Here is a 25,214-nt window from a genome sequence, read left to right as displayed (position 1 = left end):
CAACATCTTTGTTTGTATGTGGTACTGAGAATCGAACCCGGGCCGCACACATGCCAGGCGAGCACGCTACCACTTGAGCCACATCCCCAGCCCCAGTCTATGATTTAATTCCCCACCCCACCCCCCGAGGTCTCACCTCCCAATACCACCAATATGGAAATCAAATTTCAACATGATGGGCTGGGAATGTAGCTCAGTAGTAGAGCACCTGAGTTTTGGTAAGTTCAAACCATAGCACTAACCCTCCTGGTCCCTGCTCCCACCAAAACCAAAACCGAAACCAAAACAAAAGCATAAATGGACTTACTGAAAGTCAAAACCCTCTGGCTCACAGAACCAGTGGGGAGATAGACCCTGGGCATCTGAGGGCTCATCCTGTACAGGGCCGTCCTGCAAAGTAAGCAAACCTTATCTCCTCAGAGACAGGGGTGAGGTCAGCCTGGAGGAAGATTCCAAGAGTGAGGTAAAACCTGTCTATGAGTCCATCTCCACAGAGACCTGAGTGGGAATGAACCTGGTTATACCCAGAAAGTCACTCTGGTTTTGGCCCTTCACTAGCTGTCCCTCCCTCTCAGATGGAAATTTTTGTGAGGTATTTTTGATGTATAGTAAGTTGCATATATTTAAGGAATTTAATTTGATGAGTTTTGAATGTTTACCTCCATGAAACCTTCACTGTGACTTTAAAAAAATAAATATCTCCATTACTTATTTCCTCATGCCCTTTATAATCCAGCCTCACAGCCCCTGCCCCAAGTACTCACTGATCTGTTTTCTGTCCTTTTTCTTAGTTGATAATGTACCTTCATTTAATTTATTGATTTATGTATTTATACATGGTGCTGAGGATTGAACCCAGCACATATTAGTCAAGCACTCTACCACTGAACTACAACCCCAGCCCTGCTTTCTATCCTTAAACTTTGCATTTTCTAGAATTTTGTATGAATGGACTCATCCAATATGTACTCTTTCTTTGTCTGGCTTCTTTCATTCAGCATAATGATGGAGAGATTTATCCCTGTTGTGATGCCTCTCAGGGCTTTATTCCTTTTGGCTGTGGTTTTCTGTTGTGATGGGTCTATCACAGTCTTTTTATTTGTTGGCCTGTTGATGGCCATTTGGGTCAATTCCAGTTTGGAGTTATTGTGAATCAAACTGCTATGACTATAAGTCTGTGTGAAGATTTGTGATTTCATTTCTCTTGATTAAATATGCAGGAGCAGAATGACTAGATTATATGAGAAGTATATGCTTAACCTTTTAAGAAACTGCCAAGTCTATTTTTAATGGGTCTGTACCATTTACATTCCCACCAGCAGTGTATGAGAGATCTATGCTGCTCCACATCTTGGCCAATATCAACCATGGGATGGTCAATCTTGGTCATTCTGGCCTTTCTAAAGAATGTGTTATTACTGTGCTTGAGTCAAACCCAGGGCCTCACACATGCTAGGTAAGCACTCTACCACTGAGTTACATTTCTAGTCCTATAGTTTATTTTGTTTTCTTAAAAAAGAATAAAATAGGGTTGGTAATTGGCTCAGTGGTAGAGGACATGCTTAGCATGTATGAGATCTGAGGTTCAGTCCCCAGCACCAAAAAAACAAAAAGGAAGAAGAAAAAGAATGTACCTATTTGATTAAATATGTTGTATACATAAATCATCTCTTGCAAAATGAATCAGGAACTGAAAATTGGTGGCCTCTGGGGAGAGTTGCTTGGTTGGCCAGGGAATGGGTGGAAGACTTTACACAGACTCTTTGATACCTTTTGAATTTTGGGCCATATGATTATATCATTTATTCAAAAAAGTAAACAAAATTTAAGAAAAAATAACCTCATAAGATACCAAGTGTTAGATTCTTCCTTGAGGTTTCCTGAGGAAGCAGAGCCTGGTTTAAGTGTAGCTCTACAGAGATCTCATTGTTCACTCCCTGCTCTCTTGCAAGAGTGTTGTCATGTCAAGGAGAGAAACGGGGCACATCTGATTGATTCCTCTGTAAGATCTCCAGCACCTCCAAACACTCTGGAAGCACTTAAAACCTGAGCCTCAGCATAGCTAATTGGTCTCTTTGTTGAATGACTGAATGAATGAATGAAATAATGCTCACCTGATGTTCTGTTGTCTACCACACAGAAAAGAAGAGTGACGGAAAGAGTGGCCTTCTGCCTCTGTCTCCCAACCAGCCTGTGGCGCCCATCTTCCTACAAGGCCTCTCTGATCTCAAAGTCATGGATGGAAGCCAGGTCACCATGACAGTTCAGGTGTCAGGTCTGTCCCTGTGTCTTTCTCCTTGGGATGCTGTGAGAAGGGCCATGGTTGCAGTACAGGTATTGTTCCCCAAGGCCCTGCTCAGAACATTGACCCACCAGAAAACCAGCATAGGGCCACCAGACAATGGACCAAAAGAAAAGAGGCCTTTTGGTTTTTCTTTTCTGCCTCTGTAGGTAGAATTTTCTAGATTCAAAGTTAAATGAATTTGGGGAAGATGGTGGTCAGACGTAGAGGGGTGAGGGATTAATTTGAATCATGTGTGGCCAGTGTGGTTGGAAAGTTCTGAAGACTGGTGCAAATCTGGTACAACTCTCAGAAGATGATCTCAGTTGCTCTTTCCAAATTTTAAGGTGAAAGGATAGAGTAGAGGTCATTCTAAAACAGGGACAGGGCAACAGGAGCTTGTGACAAGGTGTGAGCAAAAGAAGCCCAGGGAAGCTTCTGGCTCAGTGCTCCTGGCTGGGGACAGCCATAATGCCTTCATGGTTCTTGGCTCCTGATCAGTGCCTATGACAGCTTGGAGGTCACTTCCCTGGGTTTTTAGCTCCTTTAGAACTATAGAAGCAATAAAGATGACAAGTAAGAGATCCCGTGAGCTCACCTTTGTAGAGATGCTCAGATGATCTCCCTTTCCGGCAGGCTGGAGGCCAGCCCCAAGATAGAGAACTGGGTCCCCTCCCCTGTCCACATGTACCATACCACTCACGGAGTCCTCCAGTTGGAAGAGATTGGAGGCACTTTACACCTGGCTGCCAGGCATGTGATGTCTGACACACAGCAGACAAATAGTCATCTGCTTGCTCTTAAGCCTCTGCAGGGACCATTGCCCCCCAGCCTACCCCAGCTGCCTATTTCAGGGATTTTGCTCTTCTGAAAGCAGAGCTTTATAATCAGGTCTTACATCAGAGGAAATACTCACCATTGGCCATTGTTTCATGCCTCCCAAAATTCCAGAAAAAAATAGATTGGTGAAAACTGACAGTTCTGTCCACCAAGAGCCATGTTTGGAAATCCTATGCAAGCTGGTGCCTAGGATATTTGTCTGGTAGAAAAATGAAATGTTAATTGGACTCTTCTTCTGGTGACAATCTGCAAGGAAATTACCATGAAGTCACTATTACTTGCACTGGATACCCTGTGTGGGGAGTGCAGAGCAGAAAACATACTCAGTTTGAACCCAGAGATCTACTTAGTATCATGAAGCTATTTGAATTCTAATTTTAAGAACCATTCTTCCTGGGTTTTCTTTTTTCATCTCCAAAATCATATTTTCACTTCAGTTCTTTCTGGTTTCCCCAAATCTGTTGTTTAATAATCACAATGAGTATACATTTGGTATTTTCTTTGTGTCAGATCTTATTCTAATGGGCAGCTAAAGGAGGTTTGATTCATTCATGTGTACTTCCTGACAAACCTACAAGATAGATGCTATTAGAATACCTATTTTTTCAGATGGGAAAACTTAAGGTGCAAAGAGTTTGATGGAATATTTAATAAGATATTATAGTATTAGGTGAGTGTGGTGGCACATGCCTGAGGCTGGAATGAGGGCCTAAGCAACATGTCGAGACACTGTCTCTAATAAATTACAAAAACGGGCTGGGGATGTGGCCCAGTGGTTAAGCTCCCCTGGGTTCAATCCTAGGTACAAATATATATATATATATATATATATATATATATATATATATATATATATATATATATATATATATATTACAGTATCAAGTGCACAATTGCTACCTGACCAAGGAAGTCGTGCCCTAACCAGTTCCCCACCCCTCCTCTCACTTCAGGGAATCCACCCCCAGAGGTCATCTGGCTGCACAACGGGACTGAGATCCAGGAGTCTGAGGACTTCCACTTTGAACAGAAAGGCACTCAACACAGCCTTTGCATCCAGGAAGTGTTTCCAGAGGACACAGGCACATACACCTGCGAGGCCTGGAACAGCTCCGGGGAGGTCCGCACTCAGGCTGTACTCACAGTGCAAGGTGAGGCTTAACTGTTCTGGGGGATGGAGGTATGGGCCTGGCCTTTCCCAAAGCAATATGGAGATGAGCACCCTGCAGGAGCCCAATCTGGTCCCATCCCAGCCCCAGAGGCAGCTCCCTACCTTCCACCTCAATCTCTGGCTGAGAGGGCAGCACCCCGCCCCACCCACAAGCCTTCTAAAGTCCCTGCCCTCTCTGGGCTACTGCTGACAAGCTAATAGAGTGCTAAGAGAAAAGCCTACACTTAATTTGGCAACAAGAACTTTGGAAGCAGGTTATGGGCGTACTGGTCCCTGCCCTTAGAGAGCACGTATGTAAGAGGAAAGGCAAGTTAAGAACACAGACTGCAAAGATCAACTGCTGGTCGGACACATCTCATGCAGATCTTCAGCACCCAGCCCAGTGCCCGCTCACTCTGGGCTCTCCCCTTGCTTTGGGAGTATTCATCTTAAAGCTTCCTCTAAGAACATAGTCAGGAACGATATGCAAGAAAAAATGTGTTGTGTTTGTATGTCCCTAGAAATAATTTCTGGACTAGATGTTGCTGTTCTTTGAGTTACATGCTGTCTTCCCACTCCGCCACCAGGGAGGACATGGTGTATGCCTGTGCTGCAGGGCCTTCCTCTCTCACTTTACCCTTTGCCATCTTCCAGAGCCTCACGATGGCACCCAGCCCTGGTTCATCAGCAAGCCTCGCTCGGTGACGGCCTCCCTGGGTCAGAGTGTCCTCATCTCCTGTGCCATAGCTGGTGACCCCTTTCCTAGTGTGCACTGGCTCCGAGACGGCAGAGCCCTCTCCAGACACACTGTCCATTTTGAAGTACTACAGAACGAGGATGTGTTCACCCTGGTTCTAAAGAACGTGCAGCCCTGGCACGCTGGCCAGTATGAGATCCTGCTCAAGTGAGTCTGCATGTCCTGCCGCCTCCCTTATCTCCTTCCCCCAAGATTCCTGGCTCCCTTAGCCTGAGATTGGGCATCCAGAGGAAGCACAAGCTTATGTGGGGGTTGTATTTCTAGGTAAAGAAGTACAATCTTGATAAAGCTGACAAATTGATTGTTACACTAGAGTAGAATAGATTCTTGTGGAGAACCTTTCCTTCTAAGCACAGTTCCTCAGAAGTCTCTGTCATATTACATTCTGGATTTTGCATGTCATGTAGTATATGGAAGATAAGAAGGAGGGAGTAAAGGATTAAAGGTGGAAACAGGAGGATAGAGGGAACACATTTGTAATCTATTGCTGTGTAACAAAATACCCCCAAATTTAGCAGCTTGAAACCAAACATTTATTATCACAGTTTTTGTGACTTAGTGTGTTAGTCTGTTTTCCATTAGGATAATGAAATACCTGAGACTGGGTAACTTTATAAAGAAAAGAGGTTGATTTAGCTTATAGTTCTGTAAGTCCAAGGCTGGGTGCTGCACCTGGTGATGACCTTCTTGCTGGCAGAGTCCCAGGGTGGCACAGAACATTACATGGCAAGAGAGAGAAAGCACACTTGTGTCCTAGTATCTGTGTCTCTGTCCTTCTCTGTCTCTCTATCTTTTTCTCTTCTTTTGTGGCCACCAGTATTCATTCTTGCCCCACCTCCATGACTTTATCTAATCTTAATCGCCCAAAGGCCTCACGCTAAACACCATGGTTGGATTAAGTTTCCACCCTCTTTAATACCTCACAGTGGAGATTGAATTTCAACACATGAGCCCTTGAGGGGCACACTGAAACCATATCCAAACTATAGCAGTTGGGAATTTGGAAGCAGCTTAGCTGGATGGTTTTTCTTTTGTTAAATTGTCGTTGAGTTGTCAGTGGAGCTAAGGTCTCTGAAGGCTGGACTGAGATTGGCGGTTCTGCTTCAAAGGTGACTTGGCAAGAGGCCTTGGCTCCTTGCCCCATGATCTCTCCACAGGCCTGCTTGAGGGTCTTCATGACACGACAGCTGGCTTTCCCAGAGATAGTGACCTAAGAGAGCCCAAGTCTGAACCTGCAATGTCATTTATGACCTGCCCTAGGAAGTCACACACCATCACTTCTGACATTCTGGCTGTTAGCAGTGAGTCACAGAGTACAGCCATGCTCAAGAGGAAGAGAATTAAGTTCTGCCTATTGGAAAGAGGAGTCTCAGAGAAGGTGGAGACATTTTTTAAACCAGTGCAGGGAGATTACCTTTCCCCATTCCTCTTTTCTTACCTTTTTGAGATCTTGCTAGATTACAGGGGAAGGTAAGCACCATGAAGGCATACCACGGTGTCCCCACACCTAGAAAAGTATCTGTCCCATAATAAGCATTTGGTAGTCATTTGTCAAATGTTCTTTTACCTTTAAAATTCTCCAAATCTTAAAATTCCATGCCTGGGTTGGTGTAAGCATTGAAGAATGCTTGTCCACACCTTGACCTGCAGACGGGAGGTTGTGCCATGTCCTGAGGATGGTTAGACCTGCCCGGGCTTAGGTGCCTGGCCACTTTGCAAGGAGCTTTCTCTCCTGGACTTTTTCATGTCTCTATTCTCAGCCCATCGTGCTCAAGGCTCTGAACTATAAATAGACTATATGTCAAGGCTACTGCCATGATGGGAATGGTGCCTACAATAATTGAAAAACCTCGGTATGCATCCCATCCCCTTGGGTCCTTCTGGGCACATGATTTATCCTTGTATCAGTTGGCCCTTACTGGATAACAAATCATCCCAATACTTACTGGCATTTTTAAAAATAACCATTTAAAAAAAGCTATTTATTATCCCTTAGGAGTCTTTGAGTCTTCTGGGGAGATCTGCTGATCTGGGCAAGACTCAGTGGATCCCAGCTAAGCTCAATGATCTGGTTGTGGGCTGCTGGTCACCCTTCTACCATCAGCAGTGTGCTCAGGAAACATCAACCGCCTTTTGCTTTGTTGTTACTAAGAGGGCAAATCTGCTTCCACGTGAGGAGACCCCACTCTTACTCCCTAGACCAGTATAAAGGATGGAAACTGATTCGATGTGAAAAATGCTTGCTGACGAGCTGTCTGTATGGAGGAGTAGACAATATTCATGTTACGCAAGCCAGACATCTTAGAGGAGACGAACTTTCTGTGATATTTAGAGGAAAAAGAAAAGCCGATGTTCAATGAGAAGGGGTTGACTGTTGAGTAGACTGAGCAGAAGAGGGTCGAGGGTGGGAAGGGAGAGCAGAGCAAAAGCAAAGGGCTATGGGAAGTCTGCCAGCCCAGAGAGGAGGGCTACTTTGGGAGGTCGGCAAGCAGACTGTCTGGGACCAGCTGAGGACAGTCATAAAATGTAGACTGTCCTCAGCTGAAAGGGATTTCAAATGCTGTCTAACCTCCTCCTCATTTAATAATCGGGAAAACTGAGGTCTCCGTCATGGACTTGCTCATGACCACTCAAAGGCCATGAGCAGAGCCCAAGTTCGAGCCCTTGTCTTTTGATTTAAATCAGACACTCTTCTATTCTAATGACCCAGTTTGGGGAGGTTCTCTCCAGTGCACTGGGAACTGGGGGACCTGGAAAGTGGCATCTCTATCTTTGCAGCCCTTGCCTCTTTCCCCTCCCCACACTCTGGCCTCTCCATTCCTATGGGAGGCTGTTGCCCTGACCTTGGCTTTGTCCCCAGCTAAGATGGAGCAAGTCAGTGGAAAGCTCTGCTGGGGAGCATGTTCCAGGCCTGCCAGGGGCCGCCTTTACTTCCCACTTGCCTTGTCCCAATGGAAAGCAGACCTAGATCAGGGAGTAATGCCTTTCATGGAGAAAGCTGGATGTCTGGGAGGAAACCTGGGGTATGGAGGCAGAAGAGGCAGTTCTGTCTGTCCCTGCTAAAGTCCTGAGGCATGTATGGGTGCATTTCTACCTCCCCTTCCCTTCCGTAGCTTCCTATACAGAAAGGGAAAATAGCCAAAAGTCAGCTCCAAATTCCAGCTGACATGTTTGAAAAATTGACACTTGCCAGAAAATTGGTTCTTTAAACTAATTTTGTGTATAAAATCATCCCAGAGGATAATTGAGGGCAGGTTGGAGTACAAGACTTCACAACTAGAAAGTGGGCTTCTTGTTCAGGGTTTGGGAAGTGGAGGAACAGAGGGTTCTGTGAGTTTGTGGAAGGTACAGCACTTAGGGTGATAGCCCATGTCCGCTATGGCAGCACCAGGACAGGCCTCAGACTCAGGCCCAGACCTGAGCTTGTAGCCAGATGTGTGAAAATGTTGAAGATGGCCTTAAGAAGCTGTTCCAGCTGATTAGGTTACCAGGAATGTGGGCCAAGGCCAGAGGCCTTCTGACCTATGTAGACTCCAAATGAACAAATAATTTGTCTTAAAGGCCCAGTGGAGATGTAAGTTTTTATCTGTAGGAATAGTTGCCCTAGTGTATAGCCTTAATATCCCAGTTCTCTGTCCCCTGAGTGGTCCCCATACCTCAGGGTGAGGCCCAGGATGGATTGAGCAGGAGGCCTTAAGAGACTTATCTGTGCCCATGCTCCTCACATTCAGGACAGATCATGGCAAATGACAGAAGCCCTTAACTCCTTCCCCCAAAGGAAGATAAGGCTTACTCCAGCTCAGGGAATAAGGTTTCCCACCAGTTAAAGCCTCAAGTGGTGTGGCCAGGGTAAAGTAGGGCCATCTGGTCAGCATCTGCTCCTGATTTCTGCATCTGGGCTATGTTCTACTTGTGACAGGAGGAAACTCAACTGAAGATGTGCCGAAAAGGGCTACTGGATAAACACAGCCCTTGGGCATCTTGTCGTACTGCTTCATGCCAACCCTGGGTACCACAACGCTGGCTTGGAAGAAGACTGGGGAAAGATGGCCTAAGGCTGACCAGCAGCCTAGTAGAACCTAGTAGGGACTGAGCCTCAATACCAGCATGCCCTTGAGTGGTTGTTCTATAAGTGCATGAGGCCCGGAAGCTTTTGTGACCATTGGGAGCTCAAGGTACTCTGCAGGCCCTTAATCTTCCCAGGGCCTGGGACTGACAAGGTTGTGGAGCAAAAGAGCATCCTAGGCACTGAAGCTCTCCAGGCATGAGGCCTTAAGTCAGGGTTCTCTGAGAGCCAGAGCCTTAAGGAAAGGACAGGGGAGGGGAGAGGAGCAAAGGGCTGAGGTCTCAGGAAGACATCTGCATTGGCACAGCCAGGGGCGCCATGTACAAGGACAACTAGGGGACACTGACAGGCAAGAGGCAGGTTGGAAAGTAGCAAAGATCCACCTTGCTTCACATGGGTCTCAATGCCAAGGGGGAGATGCAACACTGAGCCCCCTTGGGCTACTAGTGTCTGTCCCCTGGGAGGCAGGCCAGGCACAGAGAAGCAACCACAGTAACAGGATACACACAGGCATATGCTCAGATGCCATTTCCTGTGCTTACACTAACCATGTGCCTGTATTCCCATCTCAGATCTGGTGCCTCCTGGGTGGACCCCACAGATGCTTGTGATTGATACATAAATGTGCACAGAGACTCACACATATCCCAGAACAGATCCGTACTGAGAGATGAGGGTGCAGTTGGAGTCTTAGATTCAGGTAGACCCAGCTCCCAGTCCCACTCCTCACTAGTTAGCTCTGTGAGTTTAGGCAGATTCCTCCATCTTTATAAGATTCCTTTCCTTTCCCTAAAAAGACATGCTGACACAATCTTTCCTAAGTTTAAATGAAATGGATTGCACAAGGGAACTGTAACAGAGCTTGGCAAGTCTGTCCTGGGGTCTGGGCCACACTTGCCCCCTGCAGTACTAATAAGATGGGTGCAGGGAACTGAGTGGGACCCCCAGAGTCCCAGCACTGTCTTGTGTAAACTCCTGAGTCTCCTTTCCTGTCCTTAAAATGGGCACAGTTGTGGTCTTTGCCTCTCTGGCATGTTGCAGAGAACCAGAAAGACAAAGGGTGTGGAAGACACCAGAGCCTGATTGTGAAACACAGTCTATGGGTTCCTGCAGTCCCTTTGGCTCCCATACACCCCACCCAATTGGTCAAGGCTCAGAAATGCCAGCAGAGGGCAGCCTTGTGGGGCCAGAGGGACCATCTGTGGTAAATCCACCTGCAGGGCGCTGTAGTTCAGCCCCCTTCCCTCAGCTGGCCCTGCACCATGGGGCCTGAACAGTTCTGTGGATGTGAAGACGCCTGTAGCCCTCTTCACCTAAACCAGGAAGAAAAAGGGCCACCCATGGAGGGAGATGCTTGTTTTGTTTTAACCCCCAAAATTCTAGTCTCAGGCTATTGGCTGATGAGTAGAGGCTGGTGGGGTGAAGGGGTTCGTTCTAGAGTGGGGGAGGGGAAGTAGCAATTGGGGAAACAGGTACTGCTGTTTCTGGGGAGCATGGAGTCAGACTGCAGTCACAGGGCAGGCTAAGCCCGGCCTATCTGTCTGAACCGAGTAGCTCCATTGCAGTCCCCAGCAGAGCCAGCCTTTATTCCCTCAATTATATTGATTGATTGGTGATATTATATAATATGCTTCCAGAAAGGTAGGTATCTAGGTGTCTATCTTAGCTGCTCTCCAGAAACTTCCCTTCTCTTCTTTTTAAATAAGAACTGGGAAAAACATAGAGTGACCTCAGGGTGAGGAAGCTCTGACCTAAATCTAAGTCTGGAATGGATAGCACAGCTAAGCCTGTGATCTCTGTCTTCCCTGGTGGGCAGCCAACCCTCGACCGAGTTCATGCTTGCCTTGTGCCCCTCATGGCCCTGGGCTGAGTGGGCCCTTTGCCCAGGGAGCCTCTTGATCCTTATTGGTCCCTTGAATTCTTTAGGAACAAGGTTGGCGAATGCAGTTGCCAGGTGTCACTGATGCTGCAGAACAGCCCTGCCGAAGAATCCCCACGGTGAGTGCCCCAGCAGTCTCAGGCCAGGCCCCGGGCACCACTGGCACCTTCCTCCTGGGCCCAGCAGCCCCGGCCCAGCAGCCCCACACTGTTTGCATCCTCCAGCTGAGGCTGCCAGAACCAAAAGGAAGAGATTGGAAGGGAATGAGAGAGGGAGGGCAGAGGAAAGGAGGGGGCGATTTTTTTTTTTTTTTTGCACACACCCTTATAAGGCTACTGAAGTCATTACCGATGTAATAAACCAACTAAGCGAGCGAGTGCCTCTCACCAATGTTCCCTTCTATAAACACAGCCTGGCCGGCCCCCACCTCCCCTTCCCCCTCCTCTCTACCCTCCGCCCTCGGGGATTTGCTCTCCCCTGACGTCTCTGGCTCTCCCGGCCCCTTTTCCTCCTGCTACTTTTCTTTTTCCCTTCACTGGTTGCAGGGGGCAGGATCCTGCCAGCTGTGAGGGCCTCTGTGGTAGAGGAGCTGGTGCTGATGGTGGTGGCGACCGTGATGGGACCCTGAGGCTGGACTGGCCTGGGAAAGGGCAGGATTGCCCAGAGGAGGAAGACTGTGAGGACGTGCGGGAGCTGCTGAAGAGGCGTGTGGAGACCCGGCTGCACACAGAGGAGGCCATCCGCCAGCAGGAGGTGGAGCAGCTGGATTTCCGCGACCTCCTGGGGAAGAAGGTGAGCACCAAGACTCTGTCGGAAGAAGACCTGAAGGAGATCCCAGCTGAGCAGATGGATTTCCGCGCCAACTTGCAGCGTCAGGTGAAGCCAAAGACTCTGTCCGAGGAAGAGAGGAAGGTGCACAGCCCCCAGCAGGTTGACTTCCGCTCTGTCCTGGCCAAGAAGGGGACTCCTAAGACCCCCGTGCCTGAGAAGGCACCACCTCCAAAACCTGCCACACCTGACTTTCGCTCGGTGCTGGGCAGCAAGAAGAAATTACCAGCAGAGAATGGCAGCAGCAGTGCCGAGTCCCCGAGTGCCAAGGCAGTGGAAAGTCCCCAGCCCGTGAGCAACGCACAGCCTGCAGGGTCCCTGAAACCCGTGGGCAATGCCAAGCCTGCAGAGACCTTGAAACCTGTGAGCAATGCCAAGCCTGCCGAGACCCTGAAACCCGTGGGCAATGCCAAGCCTGCCGAGACCCTGAAACCCGTGGGCAATGCCAAGCCTGCCGAGACTCTGAAACCAGCCAGGAAAGAAGAACTGAAGAAGGAGGTTAAGAACGATGTGAACTGCAAGAGAGGGGCCACAGACAATGAGAAAAGACCAGAGAGCCAAGGGACAGCCCCAACTTTCAAAGAGAAGCTACAAGATGTCCATGTGGCAGAGGGTGAAAAGCTGCTACTCCAGTGCCAGGTGTCCTCTGACCCCCCAGCCACCATCACCTGGACACTGAATGGAAAGACACTCAAGACCACCAAGTTCATCATCCTCTCCCAAGAAGGTAAATGAGGGTGGGGTCAGGGAAGACAGGGACCCTGTACCAGGGCCACTGTTGGCTCATGGAGCCTCTGTCTGGTTGATGATCACTCATAGCCCGTAGCCTGAGTTGGAACGCCCAGTCCCTGTTCAACCTCATTTACAGGATAGGTTTTCTGCTCAGGGACCTTGGGTACATGCCCCTTGCTGGGCCGTGACAGCTGGGTCTCTGATCCTTGTGGTGTAAGCCTATATCTTGGTGTCTTCTGGCAGAGTTATCTCATGACACCCCCACCCATGGTTCCCCAGAATTTAAGTGGGCCTGAGTGATGCCCAACAACCCAAGCATGGAGAAGGTTGTTTGTAGGCTAGGAAATGGGGTTGAAGGGACTCCGGGCTGTGGAAGCAGCAGAAGTTTTGGCCAGGGGAAGAGTATGTAGGGCAGCATAGTATGGGACTATGAATTGGGGTCAACAAAATCTTACATCTTGAGAGCATTGTAGGTTTGTAGGAATCTGTGTGGGAATTCAAAATCCCAGTGCAGCCCCAACAGCACATACACAGACAGAGCTGCTTGCTTCCTAATTTGGATGAGACATTTGTTTGCTGGTATTTCACATTCTTGGGTGGTGGGGGGGGGGGTTTGGCAAATCCTGCCATCTGTGGTCTTTTGGAGTCTGGAGTTCTCAGGTGGGCCACTTTATACCTAGAGAAGAGAAGGGCTGAGAGGAGGTTTTCCCCTGGCCCCTCAATTTGGTTGGAAGTGTTTTTATAAATCCCAAGCCTGGACAGGAGCTCAGAGGCCAGCAGATAGCCCACACCCCACTCTGGTGGCCAGCAGAGGAATAGGGTGCTTCCTGAGCTAAAAGATGCCACTGGGGGCTCTGGCCAAGGCAGAGCATGAAGAAGCTCCCCAGGAGGCGGATTTACCTCTGAAGGGCAGAGGGCAGCCACTGCAGAGGCCAAGTGGACAGTCCCAGCAAATGCAGGTTGGTGGAGACAGCAGAACACTCTTCCCTCTGCTCTCTTGGGGCTATCCTCTGGTCACACCCCCCTCCACCTTTCCCTTACCCTTCATATGCCACTATATGCCTCCCACTTTCAGTTTGGGAGGAAGTATTTGAATTAGCAACGTTCCTGTTGCTCATTCTGCATCTCAGACAGCAAATTTGGAACAGCCAAGCATGTTGAATCTAATGGCTGAAGGGGAAATTGGAAATTTCTGTCAACAGAAGAAACCTGTTGTATTTTGCAAACATGTTCACACAGTAATTTTTTCTCATGGATGTCCTCAGATGGTCAGAGTCCTCCAAAAGTCATCTTCTCCATCTCCTAGCCTCTGCTAGCTCAGCCTCTGTGATATCCACACTCAGGCTGGGGCAAACATATACACATCCAGGGGAGTGGATTCCACAGCTTTCTCTATGCCCACTGGGGGCCTCCCCATTGGAAAACTCTTGGTCAAACTGATTGGAAAACTTAACCAGGAGCATTTCCTGGTTACCCTGTAGTGATCTTTCTGGGTAGGATGGAAGATGGGTAGCCATCACCCTTGGAACATGTGCGGTGGCATGTGTGGTATGACTGCCCCAGCCTTGGTGAAAGATTCAGACAATGGCAGGGAGGGCAGGTGGTGAGGGGCGGGGGGGGGGCAATGCCCAAAGCCACTTAGCCCTGGGACCTGTGTGGAGTTTAAACGCAGAGCCACCACTGGGTTCAGTGGCTGCTTATAAACAATGTTTTAACTAAGAAGTGTGAGGTGGACCCCTGCCTTGACCTCAGAAACACTCCTGAGCCATTAGCCACTGGCTTCCCACACCCTGACTGCCTGGAGTAAGTTTAGTCTGCTGGTCACTGGTTGTTAAAGAGCATAGAGACACCAGTTACTCCAGCATCGCCTCCCACAGAATCTGCCCCAAAGGCAATAGTTGGGTCCAGAGTGGCAGTAGCAGAAGTTACTAAAAAACCACCACAAGTAGAGACTAGGAGGGGTAGGAGGGGATCACAGAGATAATCCTGAACTTTAAACAATATTCTTATTATTTTAAAATGAGAATAGCTTGCATCAGTTGAACACCAGATACTGTCCTAGGCATCTTAACACTATTGCAGGCCCTACTGCAGGAGAGGACCTGTTGTCAGTGGATCTGGAGAGGGAACACGGGCTCACAATGATAAAACTGTTGGAGCCAATTACCCAAAGTGTGTCTGGAGGAACAGGAGCTGAGTGCCAGGGCCACAGGGAAAGGGCCTTGGGAAAGCCCTGGGCATCCATCTGAGCCCTGAAGCCACCAGACAGGCAGCGGGGAATTGGCAGGGGGCCTATGGCAGCAGAGGAAGGCTCCTAGCCCATATGGGCTGGAGAAGGTGGTTTGTCCCCAATTTCTTCCTATCTCATGCCAAGGAGCTCAAGTTTCAAAGCAAAATGGAGTTTTGTGCAAGATTCTGGAATGAGGAACTTTGTGCACAAAGCTGGTTTTAGGGGTTTGGCTGTCTCCATGAACAAATGACAGGCATGGAACCTGCTGAAGGAGTCAGGGAGAAGGGTGGTGAGGCCTGGACCAGCACAGTAGCCATGGCCATAGACAGGAAAGAACCAGTTCAAGAAGCAAGAGAAGTAATAGAACCTGTCACCTGGCTTGGCAGGCAGGTTTGGGGCAGGCTAGGTGGGCAAGAGGAAGGAGTAGCAGACCACTGAGGGGGTGTTTGGGCCACAGGTGTCAGTGGAAATAAGGAAGTTGATGATTTGAGGTGGTTCATGGAGGAGGAAGAAGGGATTGACTATGCCCATTTCCCCAAGACTATGCCATCTCCCCAACCTTCCCACCCCTCCGCACCTCCCTGCCCCATCCCCTGGCTATGAACACTACTTACCCTACTGCATTGGCCTCCAATCCTGTCATCTTTTCTATCAAGACTCACCACCTCTGGATGTTTCCTCAGACCTCTGTAACCATTTCAACCATTTGCCCTCTGTCCTCCTTCATCCACCTGTGTATCTGATAATACCAGCTGCTACAGGACACTGTTAATAGGCTTCAGGGGCTTCTCTGATGTCTTTAGCTTGGATCAGCCTCAGAACCTGTGGATCCCCCAAACAGAATTACATCCACCCCATTTAGGCCCGAGGAAATCCTGAGCCATTGGTTGCAGTTCACTATGAGTTAATACTAGGAGGGACAGTCATGTACAAGTGTCCTTCCTCCTCCTGCATCTCCAGAACTGCAGGATGCTACCAGCTGGGTTTGCCCCCCAGAGACAGGCATCCAGGCCCCCCTTTCTAGAACTGTCTTGGATGCAAGGCAGGAGGCAAAGGCCTGTGAGCCCAGAGCAGGGCTGCTGTGGCCCTGAAAAGTGCTTTTATCTTCATGGTTTGCTTGCTGTCTCCCAGCCAGGCTTCCCCCTCAGAGCATTTCTCCCAGTCTAATAATGAGGGCTCATTTTTGTTGCTGTTATCAAGAGATGATTCATTTTTAATTGCCCTCCAGGCAGAATCTCATGCAGGCTTTTTTTTTTCTTTTTCAAACTGTGAAAGTCCATCCTATAAAAGGTAGAATTCTGCAGCGCCTACTCTGTGCAAGGCCTTGTTCTAGTCCCTACTGTCTTATGTATAATCCACTCAGTGCTGACTTAGGAACTTTTTTCCTTCTAGAAATTAGTTACCTTGTTCAGCCATAGATTATATATTTTGTTTGTGTGTGTGTGTGTGTGTGTGTGTGTGTGTGTGTGTTTGCATAGATCCTGCCAGATCACCTGCTACAGAAATGCACCTTTGTCATTCTCAGGATGGCATTTTTTTTATTGCAACTGCATTCCAGGCTCAGGAAAAGCATTCCTGATAGGCATTGTCACTCCCCTCAGAGCTTGTATGGGAGACAGCTGTGTTTCTGCAATGGCCTTAAGAGAGGTGCTTTGGCAATAACAATCTCAGGGTAACTTGGGAGCAGAGAAGAGAGATACTTAGGGCTGGAGGCATAGGGGTGACAAGGAGGGCACCATACCTGAGGAGGTGACCTGGAGGTAAGTCATACTACTGGTCTGGGCCTTTCAGGGAGACCAGGTCAGGGAGGCCCTGCTGACTAGCGCAGCCTCCTAGCAGAGCCTTCAGCACTTCAGACTGCTCCCTGCCCTCATCTCTGTCCCTGTCCTTGTTCTCCTCTCTGCCCACCCATTCAAGACAGGAGAGAACTGAGGGAACTTCAAACCCAGAGCTTGACTCCCTGGCCAGGAGGGTCTCTCCCAGGCAGGGCTCTTGCTGAGTTGCTCAGTAGATTCCTGCTCCTGACCTCTCCCTTCCCCCTTCTCAAAATTCCCCACCAGGCTGAGGCTTCTCAAAAAAAAAAAAAAATGCTGGGAAACAGTTTTCTTCTGGAGGTCAGGAATGAGCTGTCCCACAGGAAATACCAGATTCTTCATCTGGGGTAGCCAGCCTCCCAGCCTGCCTGGCTCTCCCCCAGCCCACGCACGTGGCCGGGATCAGTTCTGGGGCTTGAAAGAGTTGGGGCGGAGGGGCAGGGCCATGTTCAAGTGCTCCGCTGCCTTCCCAGTTGGGCCGTTGGCTCATGACTGTCTATAGTGTGTCTAACTTTGGTTTAAGGCTGAGGGCAGCTGGAGACTGAAACTGAAAGAAAACCAAGGATTCAACAGAGTTCTGTTCTCAGAGGCTCAGCCCAGACTGAGGGGAAATTCCCAGGTGGGGTTGGTTTCTGAGGGATCAGAGGTCGTCTTAGTATCCTCCTGCCCATATTCAGTTGAATGGAAAGTGTTCTCTCTCTAGAACATGGTTATCCTCATTCCCCTATTCCTGTGCCTCATGGTTCTCGTTCTCAAACCAGACTGTGTAAAGATCCAACCTAAATCCTTTTTACTGCAGTTTCTGCAGGTTATCTTCTCAACACAGTGGGAAGAGACCAGGACCTGTTGCCCTCTGCCATGGAGGACAGAGTGAGGCCTTTCCAAGGGTTAGGGTCTGTGAAAGGGTATAGGAGGTTTGGCGCATAGATCGGCCTGCCATCCTGCCCCAGGAAAATGTTAGGCCCTAACTTTCTCCTCTAGCCTGAAGGAGGTTCTCTGGTCAGCACTGATGTCATCCTTCCTTCCTCTGGGGGCCTTAGCATTTTTTTTGGTCAGGTCTGTGCTTACATGTAAACGTGGAAGTGGGCCTTGTAGCTGAGACCTAAAGGCCCCTTAGGAATGGTGCCCACCGGCTTCCCTTCCAGTATTTCTCCCCGACTCCTGGCCACATACACCCAGAATGCACACAGCTCTGTCCATTGGTACCAATGGCTCATGGGAGCTGGGGGTGGGTGACTCTAGGCAACAGGATTACCGTGGCTCTGGCTCTGTCCTTCTCCTCATATGTGAGCCTGAAGGCAAGAACTAGGGTACTGCTACCTCCCACCTGACCAACAGGCCTGGTCCTCAGCTGCTCGCTCCCTACACCCAGAGGGAAACTAAAGGAGGGGCCTCCAGAGGAGACGTGACCAGCCCTGGAATGAGAGAACTAGGCTCCAAGAGGTGGGTCGGGGCAAGAATAGACCCAAGTGAGGAGAGTAGGAAAGGAGGCCATTTTCACCCCCCTCTGAGGTGACCAGAAGCCCCAACATTAAAGGGAGGCAACCCCAAGTGCTCCCACTGTCCAGTGCTCCTCATTGGTCATGATTCTCTAGACCCCATTTCTGAAAAGCCAGTGCCAAGGCCCCAGGCCACAGTCACCTCTTCAACCCCACAGAGCTTCCCACAGGCCAGTGTCCTTGCAGAACAAGGATTCCAGCCCTCCCACACCCACTTCTTTTCAAAATTCCCTTTCCTAAGAGTGATTTCGCAAAGTCACTCTGTAAGCTTAGCAGAGCCCCCTTCCCTGCCATTGGGTGCAGTAGAGCTCTGCAGCCTGGGCCTGAGTCCTTACCCCTCTTGGTGAGGGGCCTCATCCAGCTATTTCCTCTGCTATATCCATGCTTTCCAGAGACAGAGGCTATTTCTCTTCCCCCTGTCCTTTTGTATTATGTCTCTGTAAAAGGACTCTCTGGAGTGGAGAAGGGGTGCCTGGAGGAGTGTATTTAGGACTCAGCTTCATTGTGTAGTTTATCAGCAGAGACTGCCCTGGCCTCCATGAGGAGAGGGATCACTTCTCCAGGGCCTCTCGCCTGGGCTCCCAGGGGCTGCTATGTAAGGACACTCTGCCATGCTTCAGATGCCAGGACAGGTACTAAGAAACTGCCTGGTGCATTCAACAGTTCTCTCTGTTCCCCCAGGCTCACTCTGTTCTGTCTCCATCGAGAAGGCGCTGCCCGAGGACAGAGGCCTATACAAGTGTGTAGCCAAGAATGGTGCCGGCCAGGCGGAGTGCTCCTGCCAAGTCACCGTGGACGGTAGGTCATGCCCACCCATGCTATCACATATCCAGGGTCCCATCTCTCATACCCTCCCACATCTGAACTGAACTGCCCCCAACTGTCTTTACCTCTACCTGGGCATTCATTTGGTAGGTGCCAAGCTACCTTTTACAAAAGCAAGACAGAAAAGAAAGTGCCAGTCCCACTTGATTACCCATGTGGCCACTTTCTATGCACCTACCAGGAGGAGGGGCTGTTCACCCTCTTCTACCCTCCCCGTCCTAATCCCCCACACCCAGAACCTTCTGCAGGGAATCCGGGCACAAGGGCACCAAGCAGGAGAAAGGACACACCCACAGGAAAATGATTACAAGTATTTTACAAGCCACAGCAAACAAGTGTGAGTGCTGGCGGCACAGAGCTGGCGTGGGTCCTGGGAACGTGAGGAGGGAGCTAGATGTGGGGAGCCATCCTGGAGGAGGTGAGTCGGGCTGAATCTTCGGGTAGAGAGGACAGGGCCACCTCTGCCAAAAGAAAAGGGTAATAGCAACACAGCAGAAGGAGAGGGGATATGGGAGAAAGAGCAGACCTTTCAGGTCTGAGTGGAATTTCCCTCTTAGGAAGGGGCAAGGCCTCACTGTGAGGCTTGGGATTTGTCCTAAAGAAATGCAGGAAGGGGCTGGGGATGTGGCTCAAGCGGTAGCGCACTCGCCTGGCATGCGTGCGGCCCGGGTTCGATCCTCAGCACCACATACCAACAAAGATGTTGTGTCCGCCGAGAACTAAAAAATAAACATTAAAAATTCTCTCTCTCTCTCTCTTTCCTCTCTCACTCTCTCTTTAAAAAAAAAAGAAATGCAGGAAGTATGCATTTATGACTCTTTTCTTCCTGGGGTGAGGAATGTAAAATTAGAGACTTGAAAGTAGAATGGACCTCATGATAGTTTAGACAAACACCATTATTATTGTTGCTGTTGCTGTTGTTGTGACGATACTGGGGATGGAACCCAGGGCCTCACACATGCTAGGAAAATTCTCTACCACTGAGTTACACCCTCATTTGACAGATGAGAAAATTGAGGCCATTCAGAGAGGAAGGCTTTCCAGTCACAGTAGGGCTGGGCCAGGGCAGAACCCCATCTCAAGGATTCCCTATCCAGTTCCCTTTCTTTGTATTTTGGGACTTGCCTGGAAATGTCTAAAAAGGTAGTTTTGGGAAAACAGTTCCTTGCCCTTGAAATGCCTGGTTAATAACCATCAGTGACATGTCAAAAAATAGTGTCCAAATAAGGCATCTCGAAGAACAGCTTTGTTGTTCTGGCTCCTGAGTGGATCACTTGAGTCCTAAGATCCTAACCCGTTTCTCCGCCATCCCACAAAATGTGGAATCTTAGTCCTCATTCTGGATTTCATAATCTGATTTCCTGATCACAAAACTGAGCTGTAAGTAATGAACAGGAGAAAGGAAGAAAGGTCTTATAAAGAAAAGCCTCCTAAAAACACACAGTGGTAATGTGAATCACATTGTTAATAGCCAAAAAGGTGAGCTAAAACCGTCCTCTTAGACTTCTGGTAATGTCCTTTTCTCACCCCAGTGAGAAGGCAGATCTGAAAAAGCAGATCTGATGGGGCAGAGTTCATGGTCAGCTGGGAGCAGGCTTATGACACATGCTTTGAGACTCTGTGCCAGCCAGAGGCTGCTACTTTCTCCTGTGTGTCTCTCCTCACTTGGGCTGTCACCACCCAGGTCAGAGTCCCACTCCCAGGTGCCAGTTGTAGCCTTCCTGGAAACTTGACCCCGGAACCTGGTTTCTAACAGCCCCTCTCCTCACTTGGGACTCTGGCTGATTCCCCCTAATCTATTAGGAAACCAACCTGCTAATGAGGTTGTCTGCTTTGGGAACTCCTGGCCTCTCTAATTCCTATGTACATGACTGACTGCAGGCAGGAGAGCAATCCATTCTCCTTATCTGTAAAATGTCAGCACCTTTTCCAGATTTGTTTGCAAAATAAAATTTCCTTTTTTTTTTCCTACAGAATGTACTTGGGAATCTTTTTCTTTTTTTAAGGACATTCATTCTACAACTTAAGGGGCCTTTTTCACACTGAGGATGACTGGAAGAGTCTGTTACAATCCCCACTAATCTTGATGACCCCCACCATTTATCTTTGGTTCCCTTAAAGGCAGAGGTCAGGCCCCTAGTTGCAAACTAGGAGCTGGATCTTAGCAGAAGACTGGGAAAAAGCTAGGAGAAAGACCAGCTGAGATAACATACCAACTCCCAGCTAATTAGGTTTTGTTTGGTTTGGTTTTCAGAGAGAAAAACAGGCAACCCTCTTCATCCTCTCCCTTCCTTCTTCTTACCCTTGCAGCTACATCTGTGCTAGACACCCTGTATAAATTCCTGCCTTCATTGTGTTCCTTCCTCTCACTGTCCACATTCCCTAGGGCATGACATTCAGGTCCCAATGGGTCTGAGTACCCTTTGAAATTGCAGGCAAAACTTGGGGTGTATATGAGCTTAAGCATCTTTCTGAAAAGAGGGGTCTGTAGTTTTCAGTCCAGTTGTTAACGGGAGTCATGAATGACACTGGGTTGAAGGGACTCCCCGCCCTAAGAGGGAGCCATGTTTGAGTTCACAACCCAGGCCCTGGGTGGGCCCCCAAGTTCTCTCTCTCTGCAGCTGCCTGCCTGACCTCTGGACAGAACTAGTCATTGAAGGGCAGTGAGGTCCCTCTTCACTGTGCTAACTTCAGCTTGGCTTCCTTCTGTCACTTAGCAGGGCTGATCATACCCCCTAAAAGTCACTTACTGTCATTTAGCCTGTGCCCAACACCATTAAGACCATGTGTCTATAGCCAATAAGATGATATATTTCAAGATCTCATCAAAAGGAGCCCAATAGGCTGGGTGTGGTGGCACACGCCTGTAATCCCAGTGATTTGGGAGGCTGAGGCAGGAGGATTGTGAGTTCAAAGCCAGCCTCAGCAACTTAGTGAGGCCCTAAGTAACTCAGCAACACCCTTTCTCTAAATAAAATACAAAAAGGGCTGGAGATGTGGCTCAGTAGTTAAGTGCCCTTGGGTTCATCCCTAGTACCAAAAAAAAAAAAAAAAAGCGAGTTTTGTGTCAGCCACGTGTCTGTTTCTCCTGTACATAGTATAAGGGAGGTGACCTGATAATACAGCATATCTGACAGCTTTAGCTCTGCTGTTTGGGTCTTTCTCTTGTGTGACAGAGTGTTTGGGCACTTTCTTGGTTATGATCATATCACCCTTCCTTCCAAATATGCGGAAGGCAAGTGTCAATTTGTCCCCACACAAGAGAACTAAGCCTAGAGTGGGTAAGGACTTTCCAGAAAACTTGTCCAGGAGGAGAAAAAACTGGCCTTCCGTGGCCACCATGGCCAGAGACTCTGTCATATTTTGGATTTTCTGGTTACCCAATAGTGGACAAGCTTTCCTCCATTAGCAAACAGACTTAGCCTGGGTGGACAGCCTTCCCAGGTCACACAGACAGGTGCCTAGATCTAAGAGGACCCCCACTCCAGCAGTAAGCTATATCCCAGACCACCACGGCAGGACTCAAGTGTGTCTGGTCTGTACTTCCCCATGACCTGCCAGCCCCCCGTACAGTGAGTTACCATGGCAGCGCCCCCCGTCTCCTTCATTACCAGCCCTCTCTGTTGGGAAGTCCTTCTGTACATGGGATTAAGTAACTCATTTTCTGTAATCCAGACCCAGATGAGAGGTGAAGTCCTTCTTAAGCCAGCATCCCAGGACAGGAGTCAGAAGGTACCTTAGCCCCTCACGGGTTCCTGCAGTCCTTCCCAACTCAGGCCTCCCTTCTTCAGTTGCCCCCAAGGCAACCCAGCCTTAGCTTCAGTGAGAGTGGGGTTTTTTGACCACAGAGGGTCACCCATGTTTGTGTAGGTGCTCCAACGGGCACCTGTGCCATCACTCATTCATTCAACAAAGAGTTGTGTGCCCACCATGCCAGGCTCTCCTCCAGGATTGGGCATTAGCAGCAGTAAACACAGCAGAACAAGTGCTTGCTCTCAGCACTTGACCTTCTATTTGGAGTAAGCAATAGTGCAGAGGAAGAGACATGTCATTACTTCAGGCAATGCTGCCTGCTGTGGAGAAGGCCCAGCGGGGCAAGTGGGAGGGGGTGCTGTTCAGAGATGGGGGTTATTGAGCCCTCTTGAGGAAGGAACTTTTGAACAGAGACCTCCAGGAAGTTAGAGAAGGAGTCCCTGAAGTAAGAGAAAAGAGGTGACAGTGAGACTATGTTTGTCCTCCCCAGGAAAAGGAAGCAACCAGGCTGATGGGGCCAGGAGCAAGGGACTGTGTGATGGGAGTGAGGCTGCAGAGGGCAGATGCCCACTCTGCAAGGCTGTGTGGGCTTCGACGAGGAAGCCAGATTTTATTCTGAGTGACATGGGACAATTCTGGACGTTTGTAAAGGATCACTCAGGGCCCTGTGTGGGATGACCAGACCCAGAACAGATACAGAGGAGAGCAGGGAGATCCGATGGCAGGAGACAGTGGCATATAGGCTCAGTGGAAGTGACAAGTAATGATTGGATTCATAAATCTAGTTTGATGTAGAGCTGATAAGACTCACTGATGAGTTGGATATGGAGACAGAAAGGGGAGGCACAGGGCGCCCCCTCCTTGCTGCGTGGAAGTCTTAGTTTCCATGGAAGAGTGAGGATCAATGGCAGTGCCAGCCTACTAAAGTCAGAATGTGCGGGTTGGAGGGACAATCAAGAGTTTTGTGCATGTGAAGTTGGAGATGCCCATTGGGCAGCCCAAGGAAACATGTGACATAGACAGGCATCTAGATAAATCTGAAGCTGGGGAGGGAGATCAGGGAATGGGGATCCATCTACATGTAGAGGCCATCAAATGCCCTGGAATTGACAGAGGTCCCCAGGGGTGGATGTGGATGGAGATGGGACAAAGGCGGGAGGTAGAGTCCAACATTGAGAAGCAGGGAGAGGACAAGAGTCCACAAAAGAATGGTCCCAGGGAGAAAAAATCCAGGAGAGGGAGTGTCCCAGATCCTAAATGATGAGAATCTGAGGAAGGAAAGAATGAAGGATCAAGTGTTGGATGCTACTGCTGAGTAGAGGGGAGCCTGAGCATTGGTCACTAGATATGGCAACCTGGAGATCATCGGTGACCTTGACAAGAAGGTTAAAGGGCAGTGATAGCAACAACAGCCTATTTGAGACAGAGAGCAAGTCACCTGCTCAAGTTCACCTTGACTAATTGGGAATCTAATCCCAAGACTTGGCTGCTAAGCACTGCAGCCCACTGCCCCCAGGCCCATTGGCACTGCTGTTTGTCACTGAGTTGGACCCAGCCTTCGTTGGCTTCAGTCCTTCTCTATATATTCTCCACTCCACTCCCACTTTCACATTGATTCTTTAAGTTGTCACAGGCAGTTAATGGGTACTAGGTTCAACTAAATAGAATTGCTATTTTTTAGGTCAAAAGTAATTAAGTATTGGGGAAAGGTGTGGTTCCGCCCTGGGTGAGCACATAAAGCACTTCAGCGGAGCACATGTGTGGAACAAGTGTCCAGTAAATGTCACCTGTTATTTTGTAACTCACTCCTCCGTCCCTCTTCTGTTGAGCTGGTGTTATTCCCATTTTTCCAATGAGGAAGATCAGCCTCAGAAAAGTTCAGGAACTTCCCCAACGACTCACTGAACCTCAAAGCCAGAAAAGAGCTCAAGTTCCCAACTAGAAAGCGCTGTCCTTTCATGCTAGCAAGCTGCTTGGTCTTTGGCAGAAAGAGAAGCCATCGAGGAAGAATGGACGACCTCCTGGGAGAGGCTGGAGCCCAGCCCCTCTGCTCTGCCCCCTCATGGGTCTCTTGGAAGCTCAGACCCACTCTCAGAAGCTTCCCAAGACCTCATTCCTCTGCCTAGGGCCAGAGCCCAGGGACCCAACCTCTTTGGGGGAAACAAAAGAAAAAATGCCAAATGTCCCCTTGAGGGTTTGAGTCCAGAATGAGCCCAGGAGTGGAAAGGGTGAGGCATTGTCCGTATAAGGACAAGTTTCCCTCTCTCTGTCAAGGCCCCCCACTTCCCCACACCTCCATCTTCCCTCTGCACACTCCTTGGGGTGCACACCAGGCCAGCAAAGGACTCTAGCCCTGAGGCCCAGATCTAGAAATGAAGTTCAGTTTCATCACAAAATAGATTAAAATAGACAGAAAAGACAAGCTGCTCTTAAACTTTTATTACTATTATTTTTATCCCCTGGACAGCCATGTGAGCACAAAGCTGGTTTTGATTAAGCGTGTGGTCCTTCCAGCCCACTCCTCCTGCGGTTCTCATGGAGGAGGCGTAGTGGTTCAGCA

General features: G+C 49.0%; 1 protein-coding gene across 2 annotated transcripts in view; it reads left to right on the top strand.

Annotated features, from left to right (window-relative positions):
• MYLK (myosin light chain kinase) overlaps window positions 1-25,214 on the top strand; it is a 168,126-nt gene that overhangs the window by 75,681 nt on the left and 67,231 nt on the right. The window contains exons 13-18 of one of the 2 annotated variants that reach the window (XM_081301752.1): window positions 2,141-2,275; window positions 4,075-4,272; window positions 4,926-5,175; window positions 11,021-11,092; window positions 11,519-12,528; window positions 18,758-18,874. In XM_081301752.1, coding sequence (XP_081157878.1) covers window positions 2,141-2,275; window positions 4,075-4,272; window positions 4,926-5,175; window positions 11,021-11,092; window positions 11,519-12,528; window positions 18,758-18,874 — 1,782 coding nt within the window. Of the gene's footprint in view, window positions 1-2,140; window positions 2,276-4,074; window positions 4,273-4,925; window positions 5,176-11,020; window positions 11,093-11,518; window positions 12,529-18,757; window positions 18,875-19,253; window positions 19,320-25,214 lie in introns of those variants that run through there. The other variant, XM_081301751.1, reaches the window with a different exon arrangement.

This window comes from Spermophilus citellus (genome assembly GCF_964194105.1).
Source record: "Spermophilus citellus genome assembly, chromosome: 7".
Taxonomy (NCBI): domain Eukaryota; kingdom Metazoa; phylum Chordata; class Mammalia; order Rodentia; family Sciuridae; genus Spermophilus; species Spermophilus citellus.
The sequence above is the reverse complement of the archived record's forward strand: the minus strand, read 5'-3'. Positions and strand labels throughout refer to the sequence as shown.